The sequence below is a fragment of the Cimex lectularius genome, unplaced genomic scaffold (genome assembly GCF_000648675.2).
Source record: "Cimex lectularius strain Harlan isolate CLEC.00 unplaced genomic scaffold, Clec_2.1 scaffold7, whole genome shotgun sequence".
Lineage (NCBI taxonomy): Eukaryota > Metazoa > Arthropoda > Insecta > Hemiptera > Cimicidae > Cimex > Cimex lectularius.
Genome location: NW_019392731.1, coordinates 4,728,327 through 4,745,698, shown reverse-complemented (window position 1 = coordinate 4,745,698; position 17,372 = coordinate 4,728,327). Strand labels below are relative to the sequence as shown.

Sequence of the window (17,372 nt, the reverse complement as noted above, 5' to 3'; positions counted from 1 at the left end):
ATATCAAGGAGATAGAAACGATTTTCTTAGGATTCTTTGATGTAATTGCAACATGTTGATAGATAGAGGTAGGTCAAACAAACAAAATTGCAATTTCACTTCTATTTACTGTTGAAAGCTCTTTTTGTTCGATTCATCTTCATTCCAAGCAGAAAGATGACATTATACATGTTCATTTGACTTTCCCCATGATTGATGTACAATTTTCATATCTCGATTGGTCTTCTGAAAGGTTAATCCTTTCCTTGTAGATGTTAAAGATAAATTATTAACCGGGGAGGCAATTCCAGCTTGAGGTAGACGATGTCCGCCGGATCGCCAACCGATTCGATATTTATTCACTAGCCCAGGCCGTTTTTTCTCAATAGCAGTAATTAATAGATTCGGGAACAGTAGTTGATGAAAGGGACAGTTTTGTTCTCATGAAGCAGTTCTTTGCAAAATGTTCACTTCAAATCACACCAATTCATTTTTAGGTCCTTTGGGTCTTTACAATTGGTCATTACAGTTATATCTTGCAAAATCCATTTTTGACACTTTCTGGTTAAAAAACTTTACACAAAAAACTGCGAGTCTGGCACTCATGTAGTAAAACAGTAAACTCTTTGGTGTAAGCATACATGAGTATTTTCGATAAGGTTTCTACAATAGGTATATATTTACAAATACGAAAACAACAAAATGTATAAAGTCAAATGTTATACATATTACTATTTGCCTCATTTATGTTTATAATTGATATAACTAAGCCTTTTTTCAATTACGAACATAAAACTTCTTCGATTTTCCTTTTGCCTTGTGATTTAAAAAATAACAAGAGTGATTTAAGGGTTTATGGGCCAGATGGAACGAATACATCGTATAAGATAAGTAATCATCCCAGATTTGTGTAACCAAGACAAAAAGTCTGAACATAAATTTGCGTGAAAACGCGAAATGTGATTAGTTTTATACAAGAAGTTATATANTTTATATATAATATAAACAAGTCTTGCTTGAAGGGTTTGAACCTAGAAAAATTCAGCAATTTTTCCTCCCTCCGCTTACAACCCCCCGCGCAAACACACTTTTGCAAGTTATTTAAATTGTTAAATAAAAACGCCAAGTTTTGGTGAATGAAAACGGAGGATAGCTGCAAAAAAAGCGATAAATAGAAGTACACATCACATTGCCACCCCCTGCTTGTTCCCCTGATGTCCGGTGGGGAGGGGGCGAAAAAACTTGCCCAACAATCCAAAATATTAGCGATTTAGAAAACAAAAAATGAAAGTAATTGAAAGTGAATATTTTTGAAAAACACGTTATTTTAAGTAGAGGGTACTTGTAGGGTACAGTGGAAAGACAACATTTTGCCTCACCCTGCTTATAACCCTATCTGTACCATTTGGCCATTGTTAACTTTCCCCTGTCAATTGTACATTTTTTAAGACTAACTTTTAAAGTAACAAATTTAAATGTTTTATAAGTTATGTACTAACTGATTTATTAGAAAAAAACAGCATTTTGTATGGTGTAGTAAGTTGTAAAATGTTTTCTTTTATCAATCGGGTCAAAACAATGATGTGATTTGTCCCGCATTGCTCCTACTCTGACAGAGGACTGACTGACCGTGTTCTTTTTTGGTCATTTATTAAATTGACTGTACCTTTGTATAGTACGATTATGTAAAATATGATTTTAACAGCTTTTTCTCGAAATCGACACCAGAAAATAATTGCTTATGAATTATTTTTTAATTATAAGAAAACTTAGAAAACGTGGTTTCTATACCTATCTATAACCGGCTAATAAACAATCATGTATAAGAGGCCCAATCCTCGATGGCCAAGTATCGATAGCTTTGCAGATTTGTCCCACATTCCAAAATATAAGCAATTTAAAAAACAAAAAATGAAATTAATGGAAAGTGAATATTTTTGAAAAAATTTTAATAATAATTTTAAGTAGAGGAGGGTAAGTAGAAAGTCATTTTGCCTCACCCTGCTTATAACCCTATCTGTACCATCTAACCATTGTTTACTTTCCCTGGTCATCAGTACATTCTTAAGACGTAACTTTTAAAAGACACATTTAAATGTTTTATAAGAGATGTACTTTCAAAGAAAAATTTTCAGGAAGTTGGTAACAACTTAATTTGTTGTCTTTGCGTGCATTGCCTTCCTTATATCTTTTAAAAACATGGCGAACCACCTGTATTCAACATCGTATAGTGTTATGCATATGAAATAAAACCATAATTGTTAAAATAATTTTGAGAATTTTAAATTATTTAATCGATGATTAGAGATCTCCTTTTGAAAGTTAAACCCCACATTTTGTATTTTCCAACAAACCTCACATTTGATTGAAAGCAAAAAAGTGTGCACATAAAAATCTTGTAGAATTGCCATAATTGGCCTAGTTTTTCAAATATTTACAGTTAATGAATGAAGTTTATTTTTACATTTAAAAATATAAAATGAGTTAGGAATGCGTAAATGTAAACACTAGGGGTTGTTAGCCAATCGGTCATATTAAATCAAATTTGTCAGCGGTTATCTTCCGAAGAATAACTAGGACGTTGAAGAGTGCAGTGTACTCTAATCGCTGTGTGTCGCGATAGGGGATGGGACAGGTCATGGAGAAGCCCGTAGGCACATGTGGGTCACATGAACGGACGAATTCCTTTCGGGTTCCCGACTGTTTAAGTACCCCGTTTTCTCTTCAACTAGACACAAATTTCACAATTTTGGGTACTACGGCCTCCTGTGAAATTCCTTTATAAAGAATTTCGTTCGTTTTGTAACGCGAGTTCTAATGGGGTGGCTTCCCATAGGAACTGTAACAGTATCAGCGGGTTTTTCACACGATACCTTCTTTCCCAATTCTATTGTTGTTAAAATGTTTGCGTACACTTTGAGAATGGCAACGTACCCTTTTCATACAACTTTGCCCGTTACCGTGTTGAAAAGCTGCTCGGGACGGGCTTTTTTAGCGGCACGGCTCTCTGAGAATTTTCGTCGCTGTGAGAACACCCGACTCTGCTTTGTAAGGAAGGGTTTTAGTACGAATTAATCGGAAAAGAATAATATTTTTGAAATATCAAAGGGAACTCTTTAATTTTTAATTGTTAAAATAGTGTAAATAAAATACAAACATAACTGTTTACAATGTTATATATATGAAAACAATTAAATTCAACCAACACATTAATAGTTCACTAGTTATACATGTGTGTGTACACATGTGTGTTCCTGTGTACACATCTTCTCTTTATGTTTGTTTATGTTGGCATTATGAGTTTCAAATTTATTTAAATTTTTTCCAACCAGTGTAATCTATTTTCATTTGTTTATTTTCAAAGTTGTTTACCTATTAACTAAGTCCAATTTTCTTATACCATTTTTATGCTGGTTTATTATTTTCTATAAAAATTGAATAGTATTTCCTATGAACACTTTATCACATTCACGTTCTATTTTACGTTCTACCAACTTTTATTTTTTGTTTTTATTTTTAGGTAAACTCTCTTATTTATTTTTTTGTACAACTATGCAATCTATTCTATCTACAATTTCGTCATATTTTAAAATGTTTATTATTCTGTCTGTGAAGCCCTGTACGTAAATTATACCAGGATAAGAATAATCTTCACCCTACTAATCTTTATTATGTTTTGATAAATTTTACTTTTTTTATGTTTATTGTTGCATCTATCAATGTATCTGAGTAGTTGTTTTCCATTAACATTCTGCATTATTTTTAAAGTTGTGAAATTTGATATTAATTAAATCTAATTTATTCAGTTAGTTGTATAATATGTTTATTGTTTTGTTTTAATATCCTGATAGAAAATTTAAATTAGTTTGATGTTTCAAATATTATTAGTTTCAATTTTTTTTAGTAATAAATAACGCCAGATGATATGTGCTCCAAAAATTAAATATCCTACTAACATTATATTTATTTTCGGTAGAATTTTTACTTTAGCTTTTTTTAGATAATTTGTGTGTTACTGTTTAAACTAAAAGATCTGTAATTTTGTTATCTTTTAAAATTTTTAGTATTCTTTCTGTTGAGCCCTGGACATAAATTATACCTGGATATGAATAATCTTCACCCTACCAATCTTTGTTATGTTTTGATAAATTTTATTTCGTTTTTTTATGTTTATTATTGCATCTATCAATGTACCTGAGTAGTTGTTTTCTATTAACGTTTTGTATTATTTTTAAAGTATTAATTTTGTGAAATTTGATAATATTAAATCTAATTTATTCACTTAGTTGTATTTTTTTGTTTTAATATGCCGATAGAAAATTTAATTTCCTGTTTGTTGTTTCTCATAGTATTATTTTTAATTTTTTTCAAATATAAAATCATACCAGATGAGATGTATTCCAAAAATTGAATATCCCATCAACATTATATTTATTTTCGGCAGAATTTTTACTTTCGCTTTTTTTTACATAATTTGTGTGCTACTGCTTAAACTAAAAGATCTATAAGTTTGTCATCCTTTAAAATGTTTTTTATTCTTTCTGCTCAGACCTGTACATAAATTATACCTGGATATGAATAATCTCAACCCTACTAACCTTTGATGTTTTGATAAATTTTACTTCGTTTTTATGTTTATTACTGCATCTATCAATGTATCTCAGTGGTTGTTTTTTTTTAAATTTAAACTCCAAATTCAGTCTCACCTTTGTGTTTTTGTTTTGTTTTATTTTATTTACTAACTATTATGTACTACATCAATTGGCTTGTTTTTTATGTCTACTTTTTAATTAATTTTTTTTTTAATATACTTTTTAATTTTCCATCCATCCATAAACTTGGTCTTTTACGGTACCAGCAAAACTTACACATCCTATTAACATTTTCGGCAGAATTGTTTACTTTCACTTTTTATATATTTGTATGTTAAGGTTTAAACTAAATGAAAACCCATCCCTAGCAACTTTTGATGTGCTTATAAGTTGTAGAATTTGTTTACAAATTCGCCTCTCTCTTTCGTGGTAGTTCTCCTGGCTTATTTATTGTTATTGTTAATTGGTGTTCAATTTATATCCGTTGAACTTTCTGCTAAGCCGTTGTAAAATTGGAAAGTACGAAAATATAACGAAAGTTTTAGAGTTTAACCATTGAGCGGATTGTTACGTCCTACATTCCGACCCTTTAACAAATTCCTGATAATTTCTTGAGCCGCGAGCCGCACGGTTTACACGCGAAAACGTCAACCGTGGAAGAGACAAGATGTGACCCAATTACTGACTTTATACGCCCCTGGCCTTGTCGACCGTTACATTTCTTCTTCCGGAAGTGGGAGGGAAAGGTTTTCTCCAGAAGTCCTCAGCTATGATGTAAGACTGGTCCATAGCCCAGTTCCGCTCTTGTAATTCAGAGTTCAGACCCGCAGCCTTTTATTTTTACACACTGCGGCTCTTATTTACATCCCGGCTCTACGATTAATGTATTTTCCTCTGTCGAAAAAAAAAAATTGTACGCCCTTTCACTCTTCGTTCTTATGTAAAGGTAAGTGTATCGATATCGGACGTGCGCCGATGCATTTCTGTTCCGAAAATTCTTAGTCCTCTCTACACAGACAAGTCTTAGGGAAAGGAAATAATGCTGTATTCACTGAACTGTATCATTTCCTCTTAATATACATACAAATGGCCTGTGTAGTGCACACTTTCCCATTTAATAAATAGAATATAAAACTAGTGAAATTATTTTATACCATGGATGCTTTTGCCAAAAACAAGTTTGTTAAGACAAACGTTGTTCATTATATAAAAAATAAAATAAGTGAGTCCTAAAAATAAAAACAAAAAAGAAAATTTGATAGTCTATAATGTGGTAAAATGTTCATAGGAAATGTATGCAGGTTTTAAAGTAAAGAATAAACCAGCATAAAAATGGTGTAAAAACATCAGAAAAAACTGGATATTATATATACGAGGGTTACAGCAGAGCTCATATCAGCCCTAGGGGTGGTTAAAAAGTTATAACGTTAAAAAATTAAAAAACGTTAAAGAAATGAAATACCTAGGAGTAACTTTCACCAAAAATTTTAGATGGACCTTTCATATAATAAAAACCAACAACAAAGCCCTCCAAATAGTCCATGCATTATCGAAACAAGCTAAAATCTTCTTGAGGGAGGTCTGGGCAACAGGCCTTGAAAACTATATAAGAATCCCATTACAGTTCGTGGTCCGAATGACCAATTAACTTTTTTCAATTAATTAATTTTTATGAAAGGTGTTGGTTGAGATAAAAAAGTCAGTGTCACGAGTGGAATTCGAACCCACGACCTTCGGCTAAATATGCCGCTGCTCTACCACTTGAGCTATGGTGACTTCGATCCGCTCGGACACTAACTTCCCATCTCAACCTAACCTCTGGAATTTTCCCTTCTTTTTGCCATTTTTCAAATGTCGTGTAATCTATTTGATTCTCGGCGACAAATGAAATGGCCACGGAGAGCTTTCTTGAAGATATACGTCAGTTTAATTATCATATCCATTACAGTTCGTGGCCCGATTGACCAATTTACTTTTTTATATTAATTAATCTTTATGAAAGGTGTTGGTTGAGATAGAAATGGCAAAAAAGGAGGGAAAATTCGATAGGTGCTGCGTATTTAGCCGAAGGTCGTGGGTTCGAATCCCGCTCGTGTCACTGACTTTTTTATCTCAACCAACACCTTTTATAAAGATTAATTATATAAAAAAACTATTATATTACCAATAATGACTTATGCATCACACGTATGGATTAAAAATAAAAAGCAACTTGAAAAAATAAGAAGATGTCTCATCGCCATAAAAATGATAATAGGATACCGAACAATATCATTTGAGGCATCCTGTGCTATAGTGAACATTCTGACAATAGACATACAAGTGGAAAGTGGAAATCTATCGGATCTTGAGAATATGATGGGCCGATCAACATAAAAGAACGACACCTTCAGACTGGGAGAGAACTGCAGCAAGAACCAAGCAGAAAGATTTGCGATCATGAAAAGTCTAGAATGGACTATTGATTATATGCAACAAAAGAACCCATTTGGACACTCCAAAGGATTCAATATTTGGACCGATAGTAAAGTTTCAATAGACATACTATAATACAAACATTTTAACCTAGTACAATGTTAAAAATTAGAGCGTACGGCTGTACAATATGTATCTATTGGTTGAAGAGCCACATTGGAATTAAGGGAAACGAAGAAGCTGATAAATTAGCCAAAGCAGCTTCAGTGGACTCTTCACTTTACGACAAGATCCCGAAGTCTCCGTATAAAAACATTAATAGCCGAAAAAATGTCAACTCAAAATGTTGTTTAGGTGTTTTCTCGGACAGTGACCGATACATAGTCCTATCACTCCCCGGGGTTTACTCTGTCTAAGTGACAATAAGCTTTGCTCGTCAGATGGTTTATTACCATGCCATATAGAGGGAACATGTATTTTATGTTATTTTTAGTTTTACTTGTATATATTTTATTGATTTACTGTTAATAAAAAGTTTTAACACATTGTGCTTTGACAGTTTTGGTGGGGGTCTTTAATCATGAGTTCCTAGGTCTGGCACCTCTGGAGTTTATTTTATATTTTATTGTGATTTTTGTGTGAGTAAGCGACGTAAATGCCGATAAACACTCAACATGTTATGAAGCAAACAATTAGATTCAACTTACATACAAATTTACAATTAATATAATATTAATTGGTAATCAAATTTCACAATAATATTCCAATTAAAATATACTAAATTAATAAAAAGTTAGGAATTTTTTATTGAAGATTGTCAAGATTCGATTTTAATGACAAGTGATGTTGGGTCGATGACATTTGAAGGCAAATTATTCCAATTTTCTACGACGCGGTTTGAGAAGAATGTTGATGCAACTGTTTTCTGGGAGCGCCGTTTTTGAAATTTCATGCTGTGGCGACGAGGTTTTGAAGATTTATGTGTCCGTCCACGTCTCTTCGGTTTTTGTGAACCCATTCTGAGGTGGAGGAGTCTATGGTTGTTTTCTCCCAAGTTCTGGGACTATGTACGGCCTTGCAGTTCTTCCTGACTAGTTTGTACGCTTGGTCATTACTCGACACTATTTCGTGCCCTCTTTCCCAGATTTTGGTTGTTACCTTTTTATGTGCTAATGCATTTTGGACTTCTTGGTTGTCTGATGATATGAAGATTTTATGTCAGTGTAACTTGAGGTACAAGCACATAGGAACAGATTTGTAAATATGATTTAGCTTTTAAACTACCAAAATAATAAGTAAAATTTTGTGAGGGGGCGCGACAGATAAAGAAACGGCCCTCATCATCAAACCCGACATACTTACAAATGGGCTTTTTTTCGAAAACACCGGGCAACCCAAGGGTTGATATGACCTCTGCTGTTGTGAACCCCGAAAAACATCTTTTGTTCGTTTGGTTAAAACCTACAAAATAATCAGACCAAAAATTTAACATTATTAAATAAGTGGGTAAACAAATCGGTAGTTTGGTCTTTCAGACGCGTTTCGACCTCCCGTCTTCTTAGCTGGTAGGTCTACGTATATCTTACTAAAGACTAAAAACGACCTCAACAAACGGAAACGACTAACAACGTCATCACCTCGCAAATGGAAAATCTCACAATCACATAAACAAAGTTAAAATAATAACAAGTTATAAAAATACGTAAAATTGACGTTTTATCTATTCCCATGTGCGAAGACTGACGGCATAGATGCGAGGATGTAGATTATTCATTCTGCTTAGATAAATGAGCAGGCTCATGATCGCCTGGCATTTGAAGTTGGATGCACTTTAGGATTTTTTTTTAACATAGGTAAAATCTGATCTTCTGTGTCTATATTTGGCTATTAGGTTCGTTGTTTACTTGCGTAGTTTTTAATAATAGATAAGATAATTGGTTGGAAGGAATTCAGGAATGTTCGGATCTTATTGTGGTGCTGATCACGTAAAGCTTGGCAATAGAACGATTTGCTCCTATTACACAATTCTTTTATTAATTCCCGTTTTTGTCTTTACATTTTCAGTTATTCATCTGTTTGAAGACAGTGAGGTCTGAAGAGATAACTAGTAACACCAGTTGATATAACTTGATAACTGAAACAACAGGAAAAAAATATTCAATGTTTTTATTTACCCTTTCAACTTACATACGTTAAAGTACAATTAATACGGAAAAATTGCCTCTATCGACTATGGGTTCGTGTGAATATTTTGATTTCGTAACCACCGACGTAGAAATTGATGCCTGAGAGAACAGAAACGTGCCCGGTGTTATTTTGACGTCGGGCCATCAGGTATAACTTGCCGCTGTTAAACTTTCAAACGTGTAATTTAGCAATTAAGAGCTCCGTGTATAAAAGGGAAAAGACAAAAGGAAAAATAAAAAAGGTTTGGTTCATTGGCCTTAAGATGGCAATCCGGACACGTGAGCAACGGTACACCTCGGGTCTGAAGAGCGTTCACACCACGTTTACATTTCCGCATTTTGATCGTGAATAATTATTATTTAAGTACGAGTAATACAAAACAGTAACTTCGATGGTATTGCACTTTATAAATTAAAAATTTCTAGTGCCATAGCGGACATTTTGTCCAATTGGCTAGTTAAAGAAATAACTAAAATGTTTCAGCAGTAGGCAATAGATTACAGTTACATTACATTCCTAAGCATCCTGATGCACAATGATGGACGGTGTAATTTTGTACATTTTATTGGTACATTGTAAAATTAATATCTATTTTGTGAAAATTTTTCAGGAAATTTTGCAATTGCTGTACAGTGCAAAAATAAATTGGCTTATATTAAAAATATTATTAGGGCACACATATTGTAAAGGCGATTCATTCAAATTTATTTTTTGATGGGGTCCATCCTGATTTGTGGAACTCCAAATTAAGATGGGTAGGAAATAAATTGTCTTTTCCACAATAGACATTTATTTCGTAAGATACGTTTCGGTCTAATATAGACCATCTTCAGTGACATTTTTTAATATAAGTTTTAGTATAAGTGAGTAGTCTGTCAAGAATTATACAACATATTTGATGCAAGTATTTTTTTTTAATTAATAAAGAAAGGAATATATATAATATTCTATTTGTAATTATTATTATTATTATCATTGACACGGTGCTCATTACGGTGAAGATCCTGGGTTCAAATCCAGCGGCCCTGCATTTCAACCCGACATACTTACAAATCGGCTTTTTTTTTAAAAACACTGGCACCCTGAGGGTGATATGACCTCTGCTGTTGCAAACTTTCGTAAAAAAATTATTATTATATTATTATTAATTTTGTGTTTTTTAAACTGGTCTTATTAGACGAACCATTAATTATTTACACTTCACTACTCACAAAAATTTTAACTGCTCTAGCTCTTATAGCTTTGTACTTTTTAATTTCGTACGATGTTTCGATTATGTAGTAGTTTGGTCGCATCCACATTCTCGCGCTAGCTGAGGCGAGTCTGGTGTTTGGCAGCAAATCTTTGTATTTCCACTGTGATCTCAGGGATCTGAAGATCCCTAAGTAAGTCCTTATTCCTTATGTACCAAGGTACATTAACCATGTTATGTAAGATTTTATTTTGGAGTGTTTGTATAATTTTAAATATTGCTGTTTTTGGTACAACTCCCTAGCTGAATACCATATTTCCACATAGGCTTTAGGACTTGTAGGTAAAATTTTATTTTGTATAATAAGGTCGGAGCCGCGTCCTATCAACCGGTATAGTTGTCTTCACCTTAAACCTATTTCTGTCCTTTTTTTCTTCACATGTTCTTTCCAGCTTGGTATCTTAGGTCATTCCCAGGTACTTAGCTGTATTGTCGTACGGTATAATAGTTCCATCGATTGTGAAAGATAATGGTCTGCTTTGTTGTTTAGACAGTTTAAATGAACTGATTTATGCTGATTGAGCTTGATTCTCCATTTTTTGTTCATTCATTTATCTTAATACAAGCCTTTTGAAGGATTTTGGTTGAATGATTGATGGTCCATCTTACTGATATCACCACTGTGTCATCTGCAAACATTGCAATTTTACTCCATCACTTTTCGGAAAATCACTACTGTATAACAAGTAAAGCAGTGGAGTAAATATGCTACCATGTGTCACTCCTGTATTTATTGTTTTTAATTCTGGATATTGATCTTCTTGTTTGACTCTAAAACGTCTGCCAGTTAGGTAGGAACTGACAATATCTACATACTGCTTTTGTAGCATCCCTTTTACTTTATTGATGATTCCTTCATGCCAGACCTTGTCAAAGGCTTGTGAGACATCAAAGAAGCTATCAGAACAAATTTGTTTTTCTTCGAGAGATTTTTCTATTATGTCCATTACTCGGTGAAATTAATCTTATGTTGAATGTCTTCTTCAGAATCTAAATTGGTGGTCAGGGATGATTTTCTTTTTTTCTACAATGGTTTTCTTTTTATTAATAATTTGAAAACTTTAGAGACTATCGGTAGTAGAGATATTGGTCGATATAATTTGACCCCATTCCTTTTTTTTTTCTTAAATCATAATGACTTCTGCAGATTTCTAGATGCTGGGAAAATAATTCAGTCTGATTGCAGCATTAAATAGTTATATTAGTGTAACTATCCTCTTTTCCGGCCATTTTTTTAGTATTTCTCTAGTAATAAGGTCATACCCTAGTCTATTTAACAGGTAAATTTTTAATTTCTTGTGCTATTTCTTTTGGTGTAACTACTTTATACTTTCTCCTTGTGGAGTGGTTATTACTTCAAGTAAACTGCCATTGATATTTTCATTTGGATTTAAAATTTCAGCAAGGTGACTGGCGAAAAATTAATTTGGACATTCTTTCTTTGTTAATAGGAGATGCAGAATGGAAAAGGCATTTTCAGCTTTACTATGTCTTTTCTTGGCAGTAGTCATTGGAGGTGAGTTTGATTTATCAAACTGCATGGAGTTAGAGTAGAATTAGTATCCATTTAATGATAATATAATTTTTCTCAGGGGCTTATGGAAATCAGCCTCCTCTCTTTACTCATGACATGGACAACACGATCCTCTTTGAAAATGAATCAGTTGGGAAAGTCGTTGCTACTTTGCAGGGCGAGGATCCTGAAGGGGCTGAAGTACGATATGGAATATCTGGAACTGACAAGTTCCAAGTTGACTCCAAAACTGGTGAAGTCACCTTGGTCAAACCATTAGATTATGAAGTAAGTGGTTTTCTCTCTCTCTAATTGGACATTTGGTTTTAATAATTTTTAATAATATTATTGTTATTTTAGGTAAATGATACGCTTAGATTCTTTGTAACTTTGGAGGATGATGTTAATAATTTAGTTAAAATACAAGTCTCTGTTATCATTCTTGATGTCAATGATAACCCACCAAGTTTTAAAAATGTAAGTCCTATTCAGAATTAAACATTTTAGTACAACATATGCCTAATTGCAATTAATATTAATTTTTTTCTATCAGACTCCATATGAAGTACTAGTCACTGAAGATACACTTGTAGAGAGCACGCTGTTCGATGGATTATTGGTCGAAGATTCAGATTTAACAGGGGAAGTGCTTAATGTCTACTGTAAAGATTATGAACAAGTGAGTTGATTTTAAATTGCAGGACAGAACAAAGATTAGAAATGTCATATAGACATATGTAATATACGTCAAAATGTGTTTCAGTTTCCAAACGCATGTGAAAAATTTGATATTGTCACATATACATCAAGTCAGCAGAACTACAGTGGCGGGATTGTCCTTAAGGACAAGTTAAATTACGCTGACAGACAATTCTACCAACTCCTGCTAATTGCCACTGTATGTATTTGTATCAAAATGCCATTTTTTCATTAATGAATAAGATGATTAAGGTTTTCTAATGAATATGTAGTTATTTTATTTGTTTTTGGACGATATATCATGTTACTCCTTTTCTAGTGCATAAATAAATGTTAAACTTTTGCATTAATCTAGTTTTTAGCCATTAAATTCTTGAAAATTAAAAATCTATCTATTATAAAACTAGCTGATTATTTCTTCAACAACATTATTAAAAAACACAACTTTTACAAATTTGTATAAAATCTTTTTTTAATATTCATTTTAATGTGTTAAAACAGGATGGAAATCATAATGCAACAACAGGGCTTGAAATTAAAGTTGAAGATGTTCAAGACACCCCACCAGTATTCCAAGGATCACTTACAGGTGTCATCAAAGAGGATGACCCTATTGGAACCTTAGTCATGACCGTTCAAGCGAAAGACGGTGATAGAGGAGTCCCGAGGAAAATTGTTTATGAACTGCTAACAAGTAAGTATTTAAAATGTCCTCTTGTCAAGTCGTGAGTAACGTCCTTGTCTTCTAGATCCGCTGGATTACTTCTTACTTGACCGAGACACTGGTGAATTAAAAACAGCCAAACCTTTAGATCGAGAAGCTCTACAGGAAACAACCGGAATTCTTAAATTAGAAATCTTGGTTAGTGCATGTTTCAATTTGTAAAAGTATAGTAATTTTAGGAGTAACAAATAAAATGAGGCTTAACGTCTAACCATCTAGTTTAAATTTATTTGTAATTCTACGTAATTTTTTAGGCGAGAGAAGTGGTAAATGGTATACCAGGAAATGATCCTCTCACTACATCTAAAACCATGGCATCTGTAACAATTAAAGATGTAAACGACGAACCCCCGAGGTTTAACCAAAAGGAGTACATGGTGCAAATCCCAGAAAATATACCATTAGGGACGCCACTGCCTAATTTTAATATGACTGTCACTGATTCTGATATTGTAATTTATTTTCTATATTAATATAAAATAATTTTAATAATTTTTTTATTAACTAAATATTTTATACAGGGGCCACATTCCAAGTTTGCCCTTCGGCTTTCTGATGTATCAGGAGCCTTTGCAGTCGAACCCAGTACAGGTTCTGGTTTTACAGCCGTCAGCATCAGGATTGTAAATGGGCCTCTAGATTATGAAAATCCAAATAACCGAAAATTTATAATACTTGTAAGATTATTTAAATGTTTAACTTCAATTATATTAACTAAATATACTTGGTATTTAGGGTGATAATTAAAAAAAAAAATTGTTCTGTTTTAGGTAATTGCTGAAGAAACTGAAACAACAAATAAATTATCTTCAACTGCGACAGTTACAATTGAAGTAACTGATGCAAATGATAATCATCCTCAATTCGACCATGAATCTTATAATGCTATGGTTGATGAAACTGCTTTTGCCGGTGATCCAGTTACAACAATAACTGCAAGTGACGGTGATTCTGGTCTCTATGGGACTAGAGGAATCGTCTATCAACTGATTGGGCAAGGAGCGGAAAAGTATGATAAACATTTAATAAATATATAAAAAATTGGTATCTATACAGATATTTCAAATTTCAGGTTTAATGTGAATAAGAAAACAGGACAAATAACAGTTGCACCTTGTGAACTTCCTGGCTCCCCTCGCTGCTTGGATTTTGAAACCAATCCAGTATATTTTTTGAATTACAAAGCTACTGATGATGAAGGAAGGGGGCTAAGCAGAGTAGTCTCACTCAAAATAACATTAAATGACAACAACGACAATCCTCCGGTGTTTGTTTCAAACCAATACAAAGCTATTATTGATGAAGGCTTTGCAAAATTTGAACCACCTTTAATAGTCCAAGTATGTTAATTAGCTGAGAAACTTTCACAAGATAATTTACACACTGTTGCAATTACAGGCAAAGGATATTGATAAAACATCAGAAATTGAATACTCAATTACTGATGGGAATGTCAACAACTTGTTCACAATTGACTCAAAAACTGGGGAGATACTTGTAAGGGACAAACGCGGTCTCGATATGACAAATGTTACGACTGATATGATCCATCTCACTGTCAGAGCATTCGATGGCGTTTTCAACGACACCACCTCAGTTGATATCACCGTTCTTGATGTCAACAATAATAATCCTGTATTCGAGCAGGCTGAATACAACATTAACGTACTTGAAGATACACCAATAGGTGTTTATTTACATAATTAGATTAATTTTAAACTTGGGTATAAACTGTTTTGTCTTTTCAGGTTCTAGCGTGGCCAAAGTTGTTGCTCATGATGCTGATACAGGGATCAACGCAGAAGTTTTATACCGAATTGAAAAGGGCGCTTTTGATGATTTTGGAATAGACAATAAAACAGGCGTGATTGGTGTGACGTCCAAGTTAGATTTTGACAGAATGAATTCATACTCAATTCACATAATTGCAATAGATGGAGGTAAATTAAAGAAAATTTTGGTAACATTTGCATTATCCTATTATTTTATAGTTATCTAGCGACTACGTCAGTTATAATAAAATTTCTATTATATATTTTAATTAAATTATTTTTATGATCTATTAAATGTACTACAGACTATACCTTTCTTTCTGAATTTGTGTCGTAAGTAATACATTAATTAAAAATTTTGAATTCTTCATTCATATTATTTTTTCTTGTAATGTTAATGTGATTTTTTGACTTAAAAAGTTTGCTTATGGCCTTGGTGGCAAGCCAAGGGTATGACAGCCACAACCAAGAAGTAAAATTATTTTAGACATGTGATTTTTACGTTTCCTAGCAAGTTACATGTGTCACATTTCAAAGTGACAATGTTATGATTTAGATTTTGTGATTAGGCCTAGAGTAAAAACAAATAAAAGAGAATAGGGAAGACCCAGTCGAGCAGAGGTGAACAAGCCATTAAGTCATAAATGATACATGCTTAAATTAGCAATAACTTTTTTAATTTTGTGTGAAAGAATACCTATCAGCATCTAGCTGTACCTGTATTAAATTATTGATTTATGTACGCTCAAATCTGCAATGCATGTACATATACAAATGGGCTTATCACTTATTAGAAATCCTCCGGTTATTCTAGCTTTTGTAGTTTACAAGAATTACCAGCAGGCCTCAAGAATCACCTATGTTCAGTGTCGGTAGTCTGAGGTCAATCCTGGGTCTTATCTGTCCAACAGCCAGGTTAGGCTCCAGGTCATTTCAGCCCCCAACGCAATTAGTCACTCAATCCAAACCCTTTCACATTTTACTCACTATTAAATTCATTCTTTCCTATTTACATACCATTCACTCAGTTTTACGGTGGAGTACTTGATATTCCTCCATCACCCTTTACATCCTTTTCAGTCTACTCTTGATCATTTGAAACTCTTGGGACGACAAAACTAATATGAATTATCAAGAGGAAAGCAAAAAATATTAAGCTTTTATACGTGTTTTTCCAAGTTATTACTTTAAATTAACGAAAAAGCAAAAATAGATCAACTTTAAATTGAACATTGTTACGCATTACTAAAAAAATGGTGAAGCAGTGTTTGTTTAATGTGCCTGGCATCCTTTGTTTAAATGATTTTCCAAAGTGACCGGTACTGAGAACACATTGAAAAAATACTCATTGACCAACAGAACAAACTAGAGAACATTCTAAGAAATTTTTGGCTGTAAGGAAGTTAACAATATGTGGAAATTTAGATTAACATTACAAAGAAAAAGTTGAATTATAAAGAGGGGAAGTGGCTCCATTTCGATTGCATGCACTTTCCTCCCCTGTTATGAAAAATATTTTGTATTACCGAATGTATCAAAATAAGCAGAATTTTAATTGAAGGTCGATAGGTAGTAGTCCACCTCCCCTCTCATACTACACATTCACCCCAATAAATACTTTCACTCTCAACCCACGCTAGGGACACAAAACTATCAGTATTATCTACAATAAAACTGCCCCCAACCTAAGAATTGGAACATGGGGCTCAAATACCAACTGCGGTGCTGAAGCACAATTCTCACATTATGTGGCATTCCTACAAGCTCTCTGTAGGGAGCCAGGGAGTGACACCCTTCAATTAAGCAATACACATTGTGCAACCTTTCTCTGCATGCTAGGCCCAAAAATAATTATCTGTATGTAAACACATACTTGGATACTTAATAATAATAATTTGGTGAGGATAACTCTTTTACAAGACAGGCCACCTATCTTGAGACACAAGAGTTTCTCTGAGCATCCAACCCATTGGCCTGGATGCTTCTTTATTTCACGTCTTTTATTGCGTCTTCAAGAGGCCAGATGGAGGTTGGGACATCCCGGCCTTAGCCACCTTGTCTTTACCTATATTAAATAGTCATCATTAAAAACATTTTTTTTTTATTCTGGTTTTCTTTCAGGAACTCCAGCTTTAACAGGAACTACTACATTGAACATCAAACTTGGAAATACAAATGATAAAATCCCATTTTTTGATCCTTCGACGCAAAGAGCAGAGGTAGGTTTACAATCCGATGT

General features: G+C 33.4%; 1 protein-coding gene across 5 annotated transcripts in view; it reads left to right on the top strand.

Annotated features, from left to right (window-relative positions):
* The window catches only part of LOC106668618 (cadherin-87A), a 79,921-nt gene that overhangs the window by 56,067 nt on the left and 6,482 nt on the right, over positions 1-17,372 (top strand). For all 5 annotated transcript variants that reach the window (XM_014397530.2, XM_024226789.1, XM_024226790.1 and 2 more), the window contains 14 exons: positions 11,877-11,941; positions 12,018-12,226; positions 12,299-12,415; positions 12,492-12,617; positions 12,702-12,836; positions 13,139-13,331; positions 13,387-13,499; positions 13,616-13,813; positions 13,883-14,038; positions 14,132-14,370; positions 14,434-14,701; positions 14,760-15,048; positions 15,110-15,301; positions 17,255-17,352. In XM_014397530.2, coding sequence (XP_014253016.1) covers positions 11,887-11,941; positions 12,018-12,226; positions 12,299-12,415; positions 12,492-12,617; positions 12,702-12,836; positions 13,139-13,331; positions 13,387-13,499; positions 13,616-13,813; positions 13,883-14,038; positions 14,132-14,370; positions 14,434-14,701; positions 14,760-15,048; positions 15,110-15,301; positions 17,255-17,352 — 2,388 coding nt within the window. In that variant the 5' untranslated portion in view covers positions 11,877-11,886. The remainder of the gene's footprint in view (positions 1-11,876; positions 11,942-12,017; positions 12,227-12,298; positions 12,416-12,491; positions 12,618-12,701; positions 12,837-13,138; positions 13,332-13,386; positions 13,500-13,615; positions 13,814-13,882; positions 14,039-14,131; positions 14,371-14,433; positions 14,702-14,759; positions 15,049-15,109; positions 15,302-17,254; positions 17,353-17,372) is intronic.